This window comes from Pongo abelii, chromosome 15 (genome assembly GCF_028885655.2).
Source record: "Pongo abelii isolate AG06213 chromosome 15, NHGRI_mPonAbe1-v2.0_pri, whole genome shotgun sequence".
NCBI lineage: Eukaryota > Metazoa > Chordata > Mammalia > Primates > Hominidae > Pongo > Pongo abelii.
In genome coordinates, this window is record NC_072000.2 from 22971948 (window position 1) to 22988502 (window position 16555).

Genomic DNA, 16555 nt, shown 5'->3' on the forward strand with positions numbered 1-16555 from the left:
TAAAGCTGATGTTTATAGGCCCTCCCAAAATTTCTGGCTTATCACATGCTTTCAAAGATTTTATAAAATCATTTTTAAATTTAATAATTTTTAAAATTTGGAATGGTTATAGATTTACAGAAATGTTGAATATCGCAGAGTATAATTATACCTCATGCTATTTTCCTTATTGTTATATTACTATGGTACATTTGTCAAACAAATAAACTAATATTGATGCATTATTACTAACTACCTTGCAACTTTAATTCAGATTTCATTAGTTCTTCCTTAATGAAATGGCTTACTCAAGTTGTCTATTTTTTTCATGGCAGTTATTTAATTTATTGCCATTATGTTCTTTATGTTCCCAAAAAGCTCTTTGTAATTATTCTGTAAATAAATACTTGAAAATACCTGGTGGGCTTCCATTACTTAGAGGAAATGGTGAAATCTATAACATAAATACAGTGCAGTTCTAGTCTTTATCTCTTTAAGTGAATATTTACTCCCCCCCACTCTGTTCACATCTGTGCATGATTTCTTATTTATTTATTTGACATGTAAAACTTATATATATTTGTCATGTACAACATGATATTTTGAAATAAATATGTCTACATAGTAAAATGGCTCAGTTGAGTTGATTAGCATATACATCCGAACCCTACCAGCCTCTCCCTCTTATTTCATTAAACCTATACTTTCTTGTTTGCATGTTCTATCCTCAGATTCTGGTACACATATGAGATTCTGTAGGGGTACAGGGTCTGCATGGTGATAAGAAAATCTAGGACAATAACCAAGATTTCTCATACTACAACCCCACTCTACACCTTAGGCCTTGTTCTAGTAGAAAAACTTGTTCCAAGATCAATTATCAATCCTAATTCCAATTTTTGCCCAGTCCTGTTCCACTGTTTGAACCTCTGAACCATGTGCAGCTTCCTCATATTTCTATGTCTCTGAACATGCTGCTACTTCTGCTGGAATTATTGACCAACTTTTCACCTTCAATACTGTAATTAAAAGTCTTGTTTTCAGCCAGCTTTCAGCATGATTTTACAAGGAGTTATTTAGTAGAGACTACACTTGCATTTTCTCTGCCTAATCATATTCTCCAACTGCTTACTCAATCACTTGTCCAGGATTTCCCTCAGGGTTTTGATGATGCATAAAGATTGCTGAGAGTTTCTTCCCTTTGGCAGCCAGGAATGTAGAAATCTTTGCATACCAAGGTTAGAAGCTATGGCGTGGTTGTAAACTCATAAAATACTATCTTTCTGAGGGAGAGAGAGAGAGAGAAAGAAAAGAGAGAAAGAGAAAACAAACTCAAGACTGCTTTTTAGGCTGTACAAGAGGAAATGTGGCATGTAAATAAAAGAAGTATCATTATATAAATCTCAGTCTTTTAGTGTGCGTATCTTGCTATCAATCACATTTTTATTTCAAAGGCTTTTCTGATCCAAGATCTCGAGTTGTTCAAATCCATGCGGTGGGACCACACTCAAGAAAAAGTCCAGGGTAAGCTTTCCATCTAGAATGATACCTTAACCACCAGTGAAACAGGCAAGGTCAATTTTCATTGATTCAAATTATATTCAAAGGTAAATTATTTACTTCTGTAAATTCTTCACCTGCTTTACAACATCTGTTCTAGTAATTAATTTAAGAAATAGTATATTACAATTTAAAGTGTGTATCAATATAATTTCAATTGGAATTTAGTCCTAGGTTTACGAGATTTGCCACCATCAGTAAACTTAGATAATTTAATTCCCTCTCTGTACCTTATTTGTTTCCCAATGGTTAGATGAGTGTGAAAAAATCAAACAATCTCTAAAATCCTTTATACATAGATAAGTATAGGACTTAACATCAATTAGGCTTCAGTCTAAGATGATTTAGGGAGGTCATTTAAAAGTACTGCTGTAAAATAAATGGTTTTATGTCAGGAATTGGGTCATACTCCTCTTTTTATATTCACAGTGCAGTACCAGACACAGATAATATGTTTAGTAAGTATTAAGTGAAAGGATAAATTAATAGTGGTACTTATGAAATATAAATCAAATAGATGATACCTTAAGCAATCTATACATTGTGCTACGCTAACTCATTTGCAGATTTTTTTCAATATTTTTCTTTATCTTTCAGCTCCACAAAGATTAGTAATTGTTTCCTCAATTGGGGCCAATTAGAGGAACAAGAGGGGATTAATAAGTAATAAAATAATGTCAGGTAACAAGAGACATAAAAACATGCACATGTGTTATAATGTCTCTACGAGGGATATTGAAGTCAAGAACACTATTGCACGAAAAGTTTTCCATGAGATAGAACTTGCTGTTAGGAAAGAGATCCAGAATAGTATATGGCTGCCCTTTGTAAATCCCTTATGAGAGGAACTAAGACAATCTCTTTCCCAGAAGATTCCAAGAGTTGCATTCTTTGAAATTGTTCTATTGGAAATAATTTATGTAGGCTCATGGAGTTAAACAAAGGAGGAAACATTTTTCTTTAACTACGCAAATCTTATTTCAACTAATATATATTCTTTAGCATTGTCTTAGAGAGATCAAGTTTAACCTAAGAACCTGGGTAGACCAGTAGAAACAATCCACCCCATAGAGGCTCTGGTTCGTAGAGTTCAGATGTCTGATACTGGAGTTCTTGAAATTCTACCCCAAAAATGATCAAGAGTTAGCTTGGCAGATTGTTTATTGCTTTTTTGTCCCTTATCTAATTTGAGTTTTACCATGGGTAGCATTATCTCACAGGGGAGGTTAATAGATGTTAGAAAAATTATGTTAATGTTACACAGCCTGAAGAGGCAGAGCTGTGAGTTGTTCTATCTTTAAATCCTGTGCTGTTTCTCCCAGCAAAGATAGCAAAAAGATCTTGGGTCCTAGACTTTGATTAATTTGATGAAATCCTCAGGAGAAGTCTAGATAAAGTTGAGTTGTCACCACTCAGGGTGAATAGAGCAGCTGCCCAAACATCTTTGGGCATCCATGCTTGAACTCTAATACATCTATGCAAGGATATAGAATGTACTCTGTTGCTGCTCCAGTCAAAGGAGTATATTTGAGAGGGTAGGTGTGAGCAGTAGACACAGTCTAAGATTTGGACAAGCATGAGCATGCATATAGGTGAGAATCAGGAGACTGACATAGTAAGGAGGTCAGTGTTCTAAGACGACTCCTATCCAGGCTTCTGTCTCTCCTTCCAATCAACATTTTCTCTGATAGCTAAGATGCATAATGATAATTATATATTCACTTAAAGTACATTATGCACATAAGTCCTTTACATGTAATATATATTTAATATGTATAACACTCTATATAAATGTACTATTCTTATCCACATTTTACACTTGAGAAAACTGAGGCAAAGGGAAGTGAAGTAACTGCCTAAAGTCATAAAGTTAGTAAATGGTGAAGCCGAAATTTGAATGTAGACAAGTTGGGGTTCCAGGCATCTTCTTTTTCACAACTTCTCTCCCCCACCTTCCATCGCAGCTACTCTCCTCCTGCGACTGGATCTTTCTTTATGGCACCCCAGTTAATTCAATTGCTAACTTTTAAGCTTAACACACAAGACTCTGTAATCTAGACTTGCCTTCTTTTCAGCCTCATCTCCTGACACTTTCCTATGTGGGTTCTGTGTTGAATCATGTTCAACTTGCTGACACTCCCCAAAAAGGATGGTGTAATGATTTTTACCTTCACATATTCTATTTGCTAGGCCTGGAAAGTTCTTCCTGCCCTGTCTATTCTTCTGTGCCCACACCCTGCAATCCTCATCATCATCAGGTTAACTCTAACTCATCTGTCAGAATTCCACTCAGTGACAGAGTTTGAAAAGGCAATCCTGTCTGTCCTGGGCTTCCTTCCTGAGCCCTTTCACGGAGAACTGTCACAGTTTACATGTGGACCTCCTCCACTTGATTGACAGTACTTGCCAAATCAAATAATGACTGAATTAACGATCAGTATCACATCACTTGTTATTACATCCCCACTGTAAATTTAATTTGAGAAAAGTTGGGTACAGACTGTATGCTGTGATGATCTTGCCAGTTGTAGCTATAGTCTTTGTCTCTAAATAGTGTATATAATTAAAAAAATTATATAGGAGTCTTTTGATTATTGTAGAAGGTTTAAGGCTTTCAAATGAGAAGGATATTTGGTGGCTTTGATGCCATCAGACCCAGCATATGCATAGTAGTTAGGAAAATAGATCCTGAAGACTCATTGCATAGGTTCAAATACCAACTCTGCCAATCACTAGATCTATAACCTTGGACAAGTTACTTACTCTTTCTGTGCTTCAGTTTCCTCATTTCTGAAGTGGTAATAGTAGTGATAGGCTACTTTATAAGATCATTATGGGAGTTAAATGAGCTATATGTAAAACATCTAGAATCAAACTTGGCATATAGTAAGTACAATATATGTGTTTTCTGTTTACCTAAACATTTTTTCAGCCCTTATGATTTTGCCAACTGGTGATGACTGAGCACAATTTGACTTTGCTGGTATAGGGCACAGACTATTTAAAGATTTTAGGAATGTGAAACATATTCTCCAATTGAAGGACTTTGCACGATAAGGAAGCAATTGTTTAAATTCAATTCTTTTTGTGGTGGCAGGTGACTGTAATCCCAGCTACTTGGGAGGCTGAGGCAGGAGAATCCCTTGAACCCAGGAGGCGGAGATTGCAGTGGGCTGAGATCGCGCTGTTGCACTCCAGCCTGGGTGACACAGTGCGACTTCCTCTCCAAAAAATAATAGTAATAAAAAAAAATAAATTCAGTTCTTTTTATGAGAAATTTATCTATCTATCTATCTATCTGTCTGTCTGTCTGTCTATCATCTATCTATCTATCTATCTAATCTTTCTATCTACCTATGATTTATTTAAGGATATGTCAGTTATGTGTGTTCTGGAAAAAGAATACCACAATTATTCCAGTCCTTTCACGGAAAATTATATTGGGCAATTTGCTTCTTTAATCTTTAGTGCTCTGCTCTGTAAAATGGAGATAATAAAAATTATTATATTGTTGTGAGGATGGAATTAAATAACATATGCAGAGTTTAGCACACAATCCTGCACATGGTAAAATGCTAAGTAAATGTTAGCTACTATTAATGATATTTCTTTAATGGAGATTGGCACATATTATAGCTATTATCTCAGAAATAAAATTGTATATGTTTTTAATATTTTCTAGTAGTTACATTATATAGCTTTTATATAATAACTAAATACACCAAATTACAACTTGTGCTTACTAGAGAGATTCCACTTGATAGATTCAAATTAAAAGGAAACACCTCATAAATTCAAAACATGTTCTATAGATCTCATTTGAATTCTGAAACAGCTTTGTGAGGTAAAAAAATTTTATCATTCATCTTCTATAGATGAGAAAACTGAGATCCAGGGAAGAGAAATAGATTTATCCAAAGTTATAAAACAGATGAGGGCACTCAAACTTACACCACTCAGCTGGGCAGTGCTCTTTCTGCTATCCATGCAGAAAAGAGGTGTTCTGAGTAAAGACGGAAAACAGCTAGTAATTTTCATATTTCAGAAAAGCCATTTTTATTTCAAGAAACTTCAGATCTTGTCTAATGTTAACCTCCTTTAAGAATTTTTTCCTGATTATTTTTATCCATTATTTTTCTCTGTATGATGCAAGCATTCCTATTACAGTTTATAAAATGGCTTCAGACACTTATTTTTAAACTATCATTTATAACATTTTCTGTATGATAAATTTCATTCCTAATTTTTCCTGTGATCACAAGGACAGAGAGTTATCTGGGTCTTTTTCAAGGCAAAGGGATTGAGGATGACAGAGACCTGCAAAGGGATTGAGGATGATAGGGAACACAATAACTTTTAAATGTTCCAACTCTTCAGAGCAACATAGAAAAAAGTATTTCTCTGTATAAGTTGATCACTTCTCATGTATTCCTTATTGGCAAGCAAAATGGAATTTTCAGCCTGCAGGTCCAGGCTCATGATTCAAACTTCCTCAATGTTGATTTATAAGCACTAAAAATGACTTAATTTTTAATTGAATTGAGACTGTTAATCTAATTGAGAAATTGGAAACTGAGTGTTACTTTTCTATAGGTGAGTAGTATATATTATATTTGAAGGATTCTGAAATTTTATACATCAGATCTTATACTCTGACTTCATGCTTTTATTTACAGCCTCAAAAAATTAATTAATTAAATAAAGTTTTCACTCAAAAGTAAATTTCTGACAAGAGAAGTTGGAGGTGGGGGGAGAGAGAACACTGATTAGGGAAAAACATTAAATTCAATAAAAAAGACTCAGATTCTCTAGGTTCTTGTATGGAAAAAAGGGAACTATAAGACTAATTATGAAAGAAATTCAAATGTGAGTCAATAATGTGGAAATCAAGCTAAAGACAAGAAAAATATTCATGAACTATGTTCAAGAAATATGAAGAACTTTCTCTACCATATTTAACATTATATAGGTATTTTCACAAGACTCTTACTGATAGGCTTTACCATGCTTACAATGGTTTATAACGTGTTTATTTTTGCAGAGAAACAGAGTCACTCCACGAGTCCTGCCTGGGGCCCCATGAAAGTGGCCAACAATGTCACTGAGTTTATATTCCTGGGACTTTCCCAAGATTCTGGAATGCAATTGATGTTCTTTGTCTTATTTCTCCTCTTCTACGTTGTGATCATGGTGAGAAATTTGCTTATTTTGCTTATGGTCTTTTCTGACCCCCAACTACACACATGCATGTATTTCTTCCTCAGTAACCTGTCTTTTGTGGACATTGCCTATTCCTCGGCCACAGCACCCAAGATGATTGCAGACTTTGTTTCTGAGAAAAAGACTGTTTCCTACTGGGGCTGTATAACTCAGATGTTTACCTTCCACTTTTTTGGTTGTGCTGAGATTTTTGTTTTGACTGTCATGGCTTTTGATCGCTACGCTGCTATCTGCCAACCCCTCCGTTACACTGTCATCAGGAGTGCTAATGCTTGTACTGTGCTGGCATCACTGTCCTGGTTGGGGGCCCTGGGTCATTCCTTTGTTCAGACCCTCCTGACCTTCCAGCTGCCCTTCTGTAATGCTCAGGTTATAGACCATTACTTTTGTGCTGTCCACCCAGTCCTAAAACTTGCCTGTGCTGATACAACTCTGGTAAATATGTTGGTAGTTGACAACAGTGGTCTCATCTCCCTGGGGTGTTTCCTCATTCTTTTGGCCTCCTACACAGTCATTCTGTTTAGTCTTCGAAAACAGACTGCAGAGAGCCGACGCAAAGCTCTCTCTACCTGTGGATCTCATCCGACTGTAGTAACTTTCTTCTTTGTTCTGTATATCTTTATTTATCTCCGTGCATCCACTACTTTCCCATTGGATAAAGCTGTGTCTGTGTTCTATACCACCATCACCCCAATGCTGAACCCACTCATCTATACTCTGAGGAATGAGGATGTAAAGAATGCCATGAGGCGGCTATGGAGTAGCAAGATCTCCTTGAAGGAAAAGCAGAGAGGATAGTTTGTCAGAATTGCAAAATCAGAGAATTCATGGATACCTTCAATGATCCCTAATTTACTAATAATTAAAAAAACAGTTCCTAAAATGCAGCTTTTATATTTTGTCTAACAGGAAATAATTTGAGGCTATTTTAGACAGGCTAAACTTAAACCTTTCCATACTTGGCAAGGTTTATCCTCTCTTACTTCTAGAGTAAAAGAGTTAACACTCCTATTCAATATCTCATTTAATCTCGTTAAATCCCTTCTATTCACATCAAACTCTCTTAAGCTACCATTCAATAATTTAGAGTGGGGTTATAAGAGAAAGATATCCCTGATCATATCTTCTCACCATATCATGTCTCTTCAAAAAAGAAGTCTAATTTACCAGAAGCTGCACCTTGTTCCCTCCTTCTTTCCTTCCTTCTTTTGTTTTCTTTTTCTTCCTTCTCTAGTCTTTTCCTATAAACACTGCAAAATCTAGTCAGGGAAACAGATTTGCAACGAGATAATTATAATGCAATACAACAAATGCAGACATAGAAATATATACTTCCTACAATGAAGGGGATTAGTATAAATCAACAAATTGCCCAAAGGATGGTTTCTGTGTAGGAAAAAAATAGAACTTTTCATATTTTGAGGTGGACAGCAATTTCTTTAAAGACCCTCTTGGAGAATTTGAATACTCTTCTACCCATTACTATAATACTATCTTTACTGAAAGAAATCTTACTTTTTTTGGCAATAAAAACACAGACTAGATTAAAGCAACTAAAATGAGTTGATATTTGTACCATTGAATTGACTAAGGAGATGTAATTCTGTTATACATTTTTAGTTGAACTTGTCTTCAGTTCCTTAAAACAACAAAATGGAATAAGCACATTTTCTTTTTGTGGTATTCTTAGTAAAGTTGAAAAATAGATAAGTATTCTCAGTATTTTGGAAAAAGCATTTTTCTTCTAAGAAATTTTCTTAGATCTTGTCTCATGACTCATATTGTTCAAGAATTCTGCCCTGATTATTTTTATTTAACATTTATATTCTATATGCCTTAAGCAATCCTGTATGCAATTTATAAAATATCACTTACCTTTTTCTCTTTTTTAATGGATTTTTATCTGAGATCTACAACTTATGAAGAATATAAGTGATATATATATAAGTGATTATATGTGTAATATATATAAGTGATATATATTCTTTTCTACTCTTCATGTATGGAATAAAAGGGCTTGCACAGTAGGTACTTGTCAAAATCTGTTGATTGTAACTCCAATTTCTATTTTTTTCCTTAGTAATGGGGACCTGACATTATTTATGGTGGCCCAACTGAAATATTTCATTGACTTGCCTCAGGCTCTTTTAAACTTCAATTCAATAATTTAGAATGACCTTATAAGAAAAAGATATTCCTTTTGAAGCCCAGTGGACAATCTGATGTTAACAGTAGTTGGTTGGTGGGACTTTTGAAAAGTCTTTAAAATGGTTTGTCTACTCCATCCCTCTCATACATGATCACCATTAACATTTTGATGATTAAAATTTCCTTATAGTTATTGCATGTCGTTGTAGTTATTTTCATATTACTTTCTCTTTGCAAAAGGGTCATTCTATCCTTTTTTTAACTGCTGATTTTTTAAGATAAACAACAAACACACAAATTATATTAAAAATGATAGAATACATAAGGTTTCCTTTTCCCTCCTAAAAGCAAAGTATTAACAATAACAATAACAACACTTGCTGTAAGAAAAAAATGGCTTAGGCCCACAGGAACAAAGAAACAGGACAGGAGTTAGATGCAGAGAAGAGATTTCAACAAAAGTTTGGAAAAGGTAAGACAAAAAAGTAGTAACTGAATTGGCAGGGTCTGGAAGGCTAAGTCTAAATTACCAACAAGAGGAATAGTGAGGAAAAGGGGAGAGATTCGCTTCCTGGAATCCCTACGATGATTGGGATGCAGGATGCCAGGTCAGGGGGAGGTGAGGTTCAGGGCTGCTAATGAAGACTAAGAGAAAGGAACAGTTCAATCTTCCATCCTCTTTCTGCTCCCAGATGCTAACGGTAGCATATGAGTCACAGACAGAATATTGGCACCTTTTTTTTAAGAAACTGAATGTTAATGTCACATCTGCCTTTGGAGATTACAAATGAAATGGCTACCTTTCTACTGGAACTCTGACCAGAAGCCTGCCAATTAGTAAGCTGGCTTAAGAGATCAATCTAAAATTTACATAAGGCTTTTGAAAAAAAGAAAAAAGTAGGCCTTTAAAAAAGCCAAAAGGAAACTGGTGGAATTAGAGGTAATTCAGGGGAAAAAAAAAAACTGTAAAAAACTGTATCTTCTCATCAATGAAAGAAAATATTTGTAATCTTGAAATAAGAATATGATGCATTGAAAAAATATAGAAAAATTATTTTTGGAAGGTAAATAAAATCAAAAAGAACAATAAACAAAATTAAAATAGATTAGTACGGCATTAAAAGAAATAAAACAAGTAGTCAAAGAAGTCATAAAATTACAGTCTCTATGAAAGTAGAATGAAAATGTCAAAGAAATAGAAAACATGAAAGATAAAAACAAGAAACACAAGGAATCAAGTTAGGGGCAAACCATTCAACTCACACATATTCCAGGAGGACAAATTAAACAGAAGGATGGATTTAAAAGAAACAATGAAAATAAATTTCTTAGAACAGAAAAGCTTAATTTTCTCGATATGAAAGATTTACTGAATGCCCACCACAAGATTTAAAAAAAATCCCAAGGCAAGTTATTATGAAATTTTATCACCTTAACGATTGAAAATATTGTAAAATTATTAAGAAAAAACCACAGAGCTCACAAATGAACAGAAATTCAAATGGCATGAGTATGCTCTGTAGCAAACTCATCCTTAGAATACAGTGGAAAAGTTTCTCACACTGATTTTCAGCCTAGAATTCTGTACAGAACAAATCTATCAGGAAGATAGAATAAAGCATGTTTAATCATGCCAAAATTTATAAAGTTTACATCATAAGTACTCTTTTTTTTTGAAAGTGTGGGATAATATATCCCAGCAAAACAAGAGGAAGAAATGAGATCAATAAATTAATATATGCAATGCAGGGTGGCTAAAGCCACTTTAAAAAAAATCCCTATCTCTTTTTTCTTTTTTCATGTGAGTCAGGTAATATGTATATGTCATAAGATTTGAGGGAGGTACATCTCACACAGGAGTGCAAAAACTCAGTCATCACACTTATGAACCACAAAGGGATCAAAAGGCACTTTTAAGATGACAGATGTATAGTAGGCATAGGAGACAACAGAAATAGATGAAAGCAGAAGATGGAAGCCCTCCAGGTTCATAAAACAGAAAGGAGAGGGTGAAAATTTATATTATCTAATATATTGAAGCATCTTAGTTGTAAAGCTACAGTCAATAGGATGAAACAAGTTGATACACTCAAGGAAGGATACATTTATAGAAAATTATATCATTTAGAGTTCCAACAGGAAGTTAATGACACACTTAATATAGGATAATTTGATAAAGATTTATTTGAAGAGATGCTGTCTATGAGTTTATAGGTATAGAGTACCACACAGGCCAGTGCTATAATCAGGGGTAAGATGCGGTGGAGCTGTTTTCACCATTGTGCCTGAAGGGACTGAGAGAGGGAGGAAATACAGAAAACCCAAAAAGAGGTATTTATCATAGCCATTTGAAAGGAGGAATGACCTTCAGTGGGAGGTCAACCAGCATGTGGCCACAAGTTCTAGCTTATTCTCCTTCATTCCCCTTTTCCAGTTTTATTGAAGTATAATTGACAAATAAGAATCATACATATTTAAGTGTGCAACGTGATGTTTTGAAATGTGTATACATTATGAAATGATCATCACACTTAAGATAATTAACATATCCATTACCTCACAGGGTTATGTTTTTGTGTGTGTGGTGTGAACCCTTAAGATCTACTCCCTTAGTACATTTCAGTTGTCCAATACAGTATTGCATTGTAATACAGACACCATGTTGTGCATTAACTCTCCAGAACTCATTCATTTTTCAATAACTGAAACTTTGTAAACTTTAGTCCATATCTCCTCATTTCTCCCTTTCCTTTCCTCTCCTGGCAACCACCATTCTACCTTCAGTCTGAGTATTTTAGATTCCACATATAAGTGAGATCATGCAGTATTTGTCCTTCTGTATCTTGCTTTTTAAAGGCTGAATAATACTCCATTGCATATATATACTACAATTTTTTTCAGGCTTTATTGAGGTATGATTTACAAATACAATTTGCATATATTTAGGGTATATGCCTACTTATGAAGTGATTACCACAACCAAGCTAATTAACATATTCATCATGTTACATCATTACCATTTGTGTATAATGTGTGTATGTGTGTGTGTTAACACTTGAGATCTACTTTCTTAGCAAATTTGAAGCTACTGTACATTTGGTCTCCAGTACTTACTCATCTTGTAGCTGAAGGTTTGTACCCTTTGACCAACATCTTCTTTTTCCTGGCATTTCCCAGCCCCTGCTAACCACCACTCTACTGTCCATTGCTATGAGTTTGATTTTTTAAAATATTCCACCTGTATGGGATATCATGTAGTATTTGTCGTTATGTGTCTGGCTTATTGCACTTAGCATCATGTCCTCCAGGTTTATCCATGTTGTGGCAAATGGCAGGATTTCCTTCTTTTTAAGGCTGAATAATCCATTGTGTGTGTTTGTACCACATTTAAAAAATCTATGCATCTGTAGATGAACACTTAATTTGTTTGTATATCTTGGCTAGTGTTACAATGCTGCAGTAAATTTGAGAGTGCAGATGTGTCTTTAAGATAGTGGTTTTATTTCTTTTGTATACATACCTAGAAGTGGGATTGCTGTATTATATGAGAGATTTATTTATTTTTTTGAGGAGCCTACATACTGCCTTCAATAATGGTTGCACTAATTTATATCTCTACCAAAAGTTTACAAGGGTTTTGTATTAGTCCATTCTCACACTGCTAATAAAGACATATCTGAGACTGGGTCATTTATAAAGAAAAGAGGTTTAACTGACCCACATTTCAGCATGGCTGGGAAGGCCTCAGGAAACATACAGTCACAGTCATGGTGGAAGAGGAAGCAAACATGTCTTTCTTCACATGGCGGCAAGAGAGAGAAGACTGAGAACTGAGTAAAGGATAAAGCCCCATGTAAAGTCATCAGATCTTGTGAGAACTTACTATCAAAAGAATAGCATGAGAAAACTGCCCCCATGATTCAATTACCTTTCACTGGGTCTCTCCCATGACATGTGAGACTACGGGAACTAGAATTCAAGATGGGATTGGGGTGGGGACACAGCCAAGCCATATCAGGTTTCCTTTACATCCTTGCCAACACATGTTATCACTGGACTTTTTGATAAAAGGCAATCTAACAGGTGGTTGGTGATATCTCAGTGAAGTTTTGATTTGCCTTGATGATTTCTGATTTTGAGCATTTTTTCCATATACCTGTTGGCCATTTTTGTGTCTTCTTTGGAAAAATATCTATTCAGATCCTTTGCCCATTTTATGAAATCATTTTTAAAATATCTTTTGCCCATTTAGAAGCTTGTTTGTTTGCCATTTGGTAGTATAAGTTCTGTATATATTTTGGATATTAACTCCCTATTGGATGTATGGTATACAAATATTTTCTCCCTTTCTGTAGATTTCCCTTTCATCAAACAAATAAGGATGAGACCAATGTCCAGGAACTTTTCCCCATGTTTCCTCCTAGGAGTTTATGGGGCCAGGTCTTATGTTAAGTCTATAATCCACTTTGAATTAACTTTTGTGATTGGAATTAAGAGAAGCATGGATTCTTTGCATGTGGATATCCAATTTCCCAACATCATTTATAGAAGAGTCTGTCCATTACAGTGTATATTCTTGGTACCTTAGTTGAAAAAATTAGCTAACTGTATGTATGTGAGTTTAATTCTGAGCTTTCAATTCTGTTTTATTGTTCTATATGTTTTTATGCCAGCAACATCTGTTTTATTACAGTTTTGTAATGGAGTCGAAATCAGGAAGTTTAATATCTCTAGCTTTGTACTTATACTCAAGATTGCTTAAGCTTTTCATGTTCTTTTGTGGTTGCATATGAATTTCAGAATTATTTTTTCCATTGCTGTGAAAAATGTTCATTGCCATTTTGATAGGGATTGCCTTGAATCTACAGATCATTTTCAGTAGGATGGACTTTTTAACAATATTAATTCTTCCAGTTCATGAATATGGGATATGTTTCACTTATTTGTGTCTTCCACAATTTATTTCATTAATGTTTTATACTTTTCAGTGTACAGATATTTTACCTCTTTAGTTAAATTTATTTGTAAGTATTTTATTCTTTTTGATGTGCTCATAATGATAAGTTTTTCTTGATTTTTCTTTCTATAAATCATTATTGGTGTAAAGAAATGCAACTGAATTTTTCTGTTGATTTTGTAGTCTGCAAAATTACTGAATTTGCTTATTAGTTCTGACAGTTTTTTAGTGGAGTCTTCAGGATTCTTTCTACATAGGATCATGCCATCTTCTAACAGAGACACTAACTTTTTTATTTGGATGCACTTTATTTCTTTTTCCTAATTACTTTGGTTATGACGTCCAGTACTATGTTGAATGGAAGTGGGGAGAGTGGTTTTGTTGATCTTAGAGGGAAACATTTCAATTTCTCATCATTGAGTATAATGTTTATCATAGGCTTGTGATATACAGGCTTTATTGTGTTGAGGTACATTCCTGTAATTAATTTGCTGAAAATTTTGTATTGTGAAAGCATGTTGAATTTTGTCAAATGATTTTTCTGCATTTGTTTCGATTATCTCATGGTTTTTATTTCTTACTCTGTTAATGTGGTGTAGCACATTTGTTGATTGTGTATGTTGGATAATTCTTAAATCACAGGAATAAATCTACTTTGTCACGATGCAAAATCTTTTTAATGTCCTGGTATGTTTGGTTTGCCAGTAGTTTGTTGAGGATTTTTGGACCTTTGTTCACAAGGGATATTGACCTATAATCTATTTTTCTTGTTGGTGTCCTTATCTGGGTTTGGTATGAAGGCAATGTTGGCTTTGTAAAATGAGTTTTAAAATACCCCCTCCTCTTCAACTTTTTGGAAGGATTTCAGAAGGATAGGTATTAGTTATTTTCAAAATATTTGGTAGAATTCAACTATGAAGCCATCGGGTCCTAGGATTTTCTTTGATAGGAGATTTTATTATTGATTCAATCTCCTTACTCATTACTGTTAAGATTTTCTGTCTCTTCATGATTCAGTCTTGTAGGCTGTATGTGTCTAGGAATTTATCCATTTCTTCTAGGCTATCCAATCTTTTGACTTGTAATGGTTCATAGTATTATCTTATGATTCTTTATATTTTTTGTAGCATGAGTTGTAATGTCTCCTTTTTCATTTTGGCTTTTATTTATTTAAGTCTTCTATTTTTTCTCAGTGTAGATCAAGTATTGTTGATTTTATTTATATTTCCAAAAATCAGTCTTAGTTTCATGATCTTTTCTACTGTTTCTCTAGTCTCACTTTCATTGATTTCTTTTCTAATCTTTGTTATTTCCTTTTTTTCTAACATTGGGCTTAGTTTGTTCTTTTTTTAGTTCATTCAGCTGTAATGTTAGGTTGTTAATTTGAGACCTTTCCTCTTTTTTTGGTAAACATTTATTACTATACATTTCTCCCTTAAAACTGCTTTTGCTGCATCCCATACCTTTTTGTATGTCATGTCCATTTTCATTTGTATCAAGGTATTTTTACATTTACCTTTTGATTTCTTTTTTTGACCCATTGGTTGTTGTTTAATTTCCATATGTACATGAATTTTCCAGTTTTCCTGTTATTATTGATTTTAGTTTCATACCACTATGGTCAGAAAATATATTTGATATGATTTCAGTCTTCTGAAATTTGTTAAGACTTGTTTGTGGCTTAACATACAATCTGTCCAGGAGAATATTCTGTGTAAGCTTGAGAAGAATGTGTTTTCTGCTGTTGGATCGAAGATTTTGTGTATGTCTATTAGATTCATTTAGTCTGAAGTAGTTCAAGACAATGTTTTCTTAATAATATTCATTCTGGATGATTTATCCATTGTTGAAAATCAGATATTAAAGTTCTCTGTTAATATTGCATTGTAGTCTATCTCTTGCTTTAGATTTGTTAATATTTGCTTTATATATTTAGGTGCTCTGATGTTGGGTATATTCATATTTATAACTGTTCTATTATCTTGATGAATTGACTTTCTTATCAATACCTAATGACCTTCTTTGTCTCTTGTGACAGTATTTAAAGTCTATTTTGTCTGATACACATGTACCTGCTACTGCTCTTTTTGGGTTTTCATTTTCACGGAATATTTTTGTTTTTTATCCCTTTACTTTTAGTCTATGTGTGTTATTAAAGGTGAAGTGAGTTTCTTGCAGGCAGCGTTTACTTGGATTTTATGTTCATAAATCAATTCAGCCACTCTTTGTCTTTTGATTGACAAAATTTGCTTATTTATAGTTGGTAAGTAAAGATTTATTATTGTCAGTTTATTAATTGTTTTCTGGTTGCTTTGTAGATCCTTTATTCCTTTATTACTCCTTTGTTGTTTTCCTTTGTGATTTGATCATTTTCTTCGATAGTTTGCTTTGATTTTTTTCTGTTTATCTTTTGTGTATTTACTATAGGTTTTTAATTTGTGGTTGCCATGAGGCTTACATAAATATTCTTATTGTTTAACCAATTCATTTAAAAACAATGACATCTTAACTTTGATTGCTAAAGAAGCTCTGTACTTCTACTTCCCTTCTCTTACATTGTGCTTTTGATGCTGCAGTTTACATTTTTTACATGTCTTAAGAATTTATTATAGTCATTTTTCATACATTCATCTTATAACTTTATAATGATGGTGTGATTTACACCACCACCATTATAGTGTTTGAATATTC

The 16555-nt window shown here is 33.9% G+C and overlaps 1 protein-coding gene and 1 non-coding gene across 2 annotated transcripts in view; one reads left to right on the top strand and one right to left on the bottom strand.

The window, feature by feature from the left end:
* Window positions 1–16555, top strand: part of LOC134760014 (olfactory receptor 4N4C-like) — an 89524-nt gene that overhangs the window by 44270 nt on the left and 28699 nt on the right. The window contains 2 exon segments of the mRNA XM_063715404.1: window positions 1434–1503; window positions 6581–6729. Coding sequence (XP_063571474.1) covers window positions 1434–1503; window positions 6581–6729 — 219 coding nt within the window.
* LOC134760162 (small nucleolar RNA U13) lies at window positions 10708–10808 on the bottom strand. Its single transcript, XR_010137092.1, has one exon. It is a non-coding gene; the product is annotated as a small nucleolar RNA U13 (small nucleolar RNA).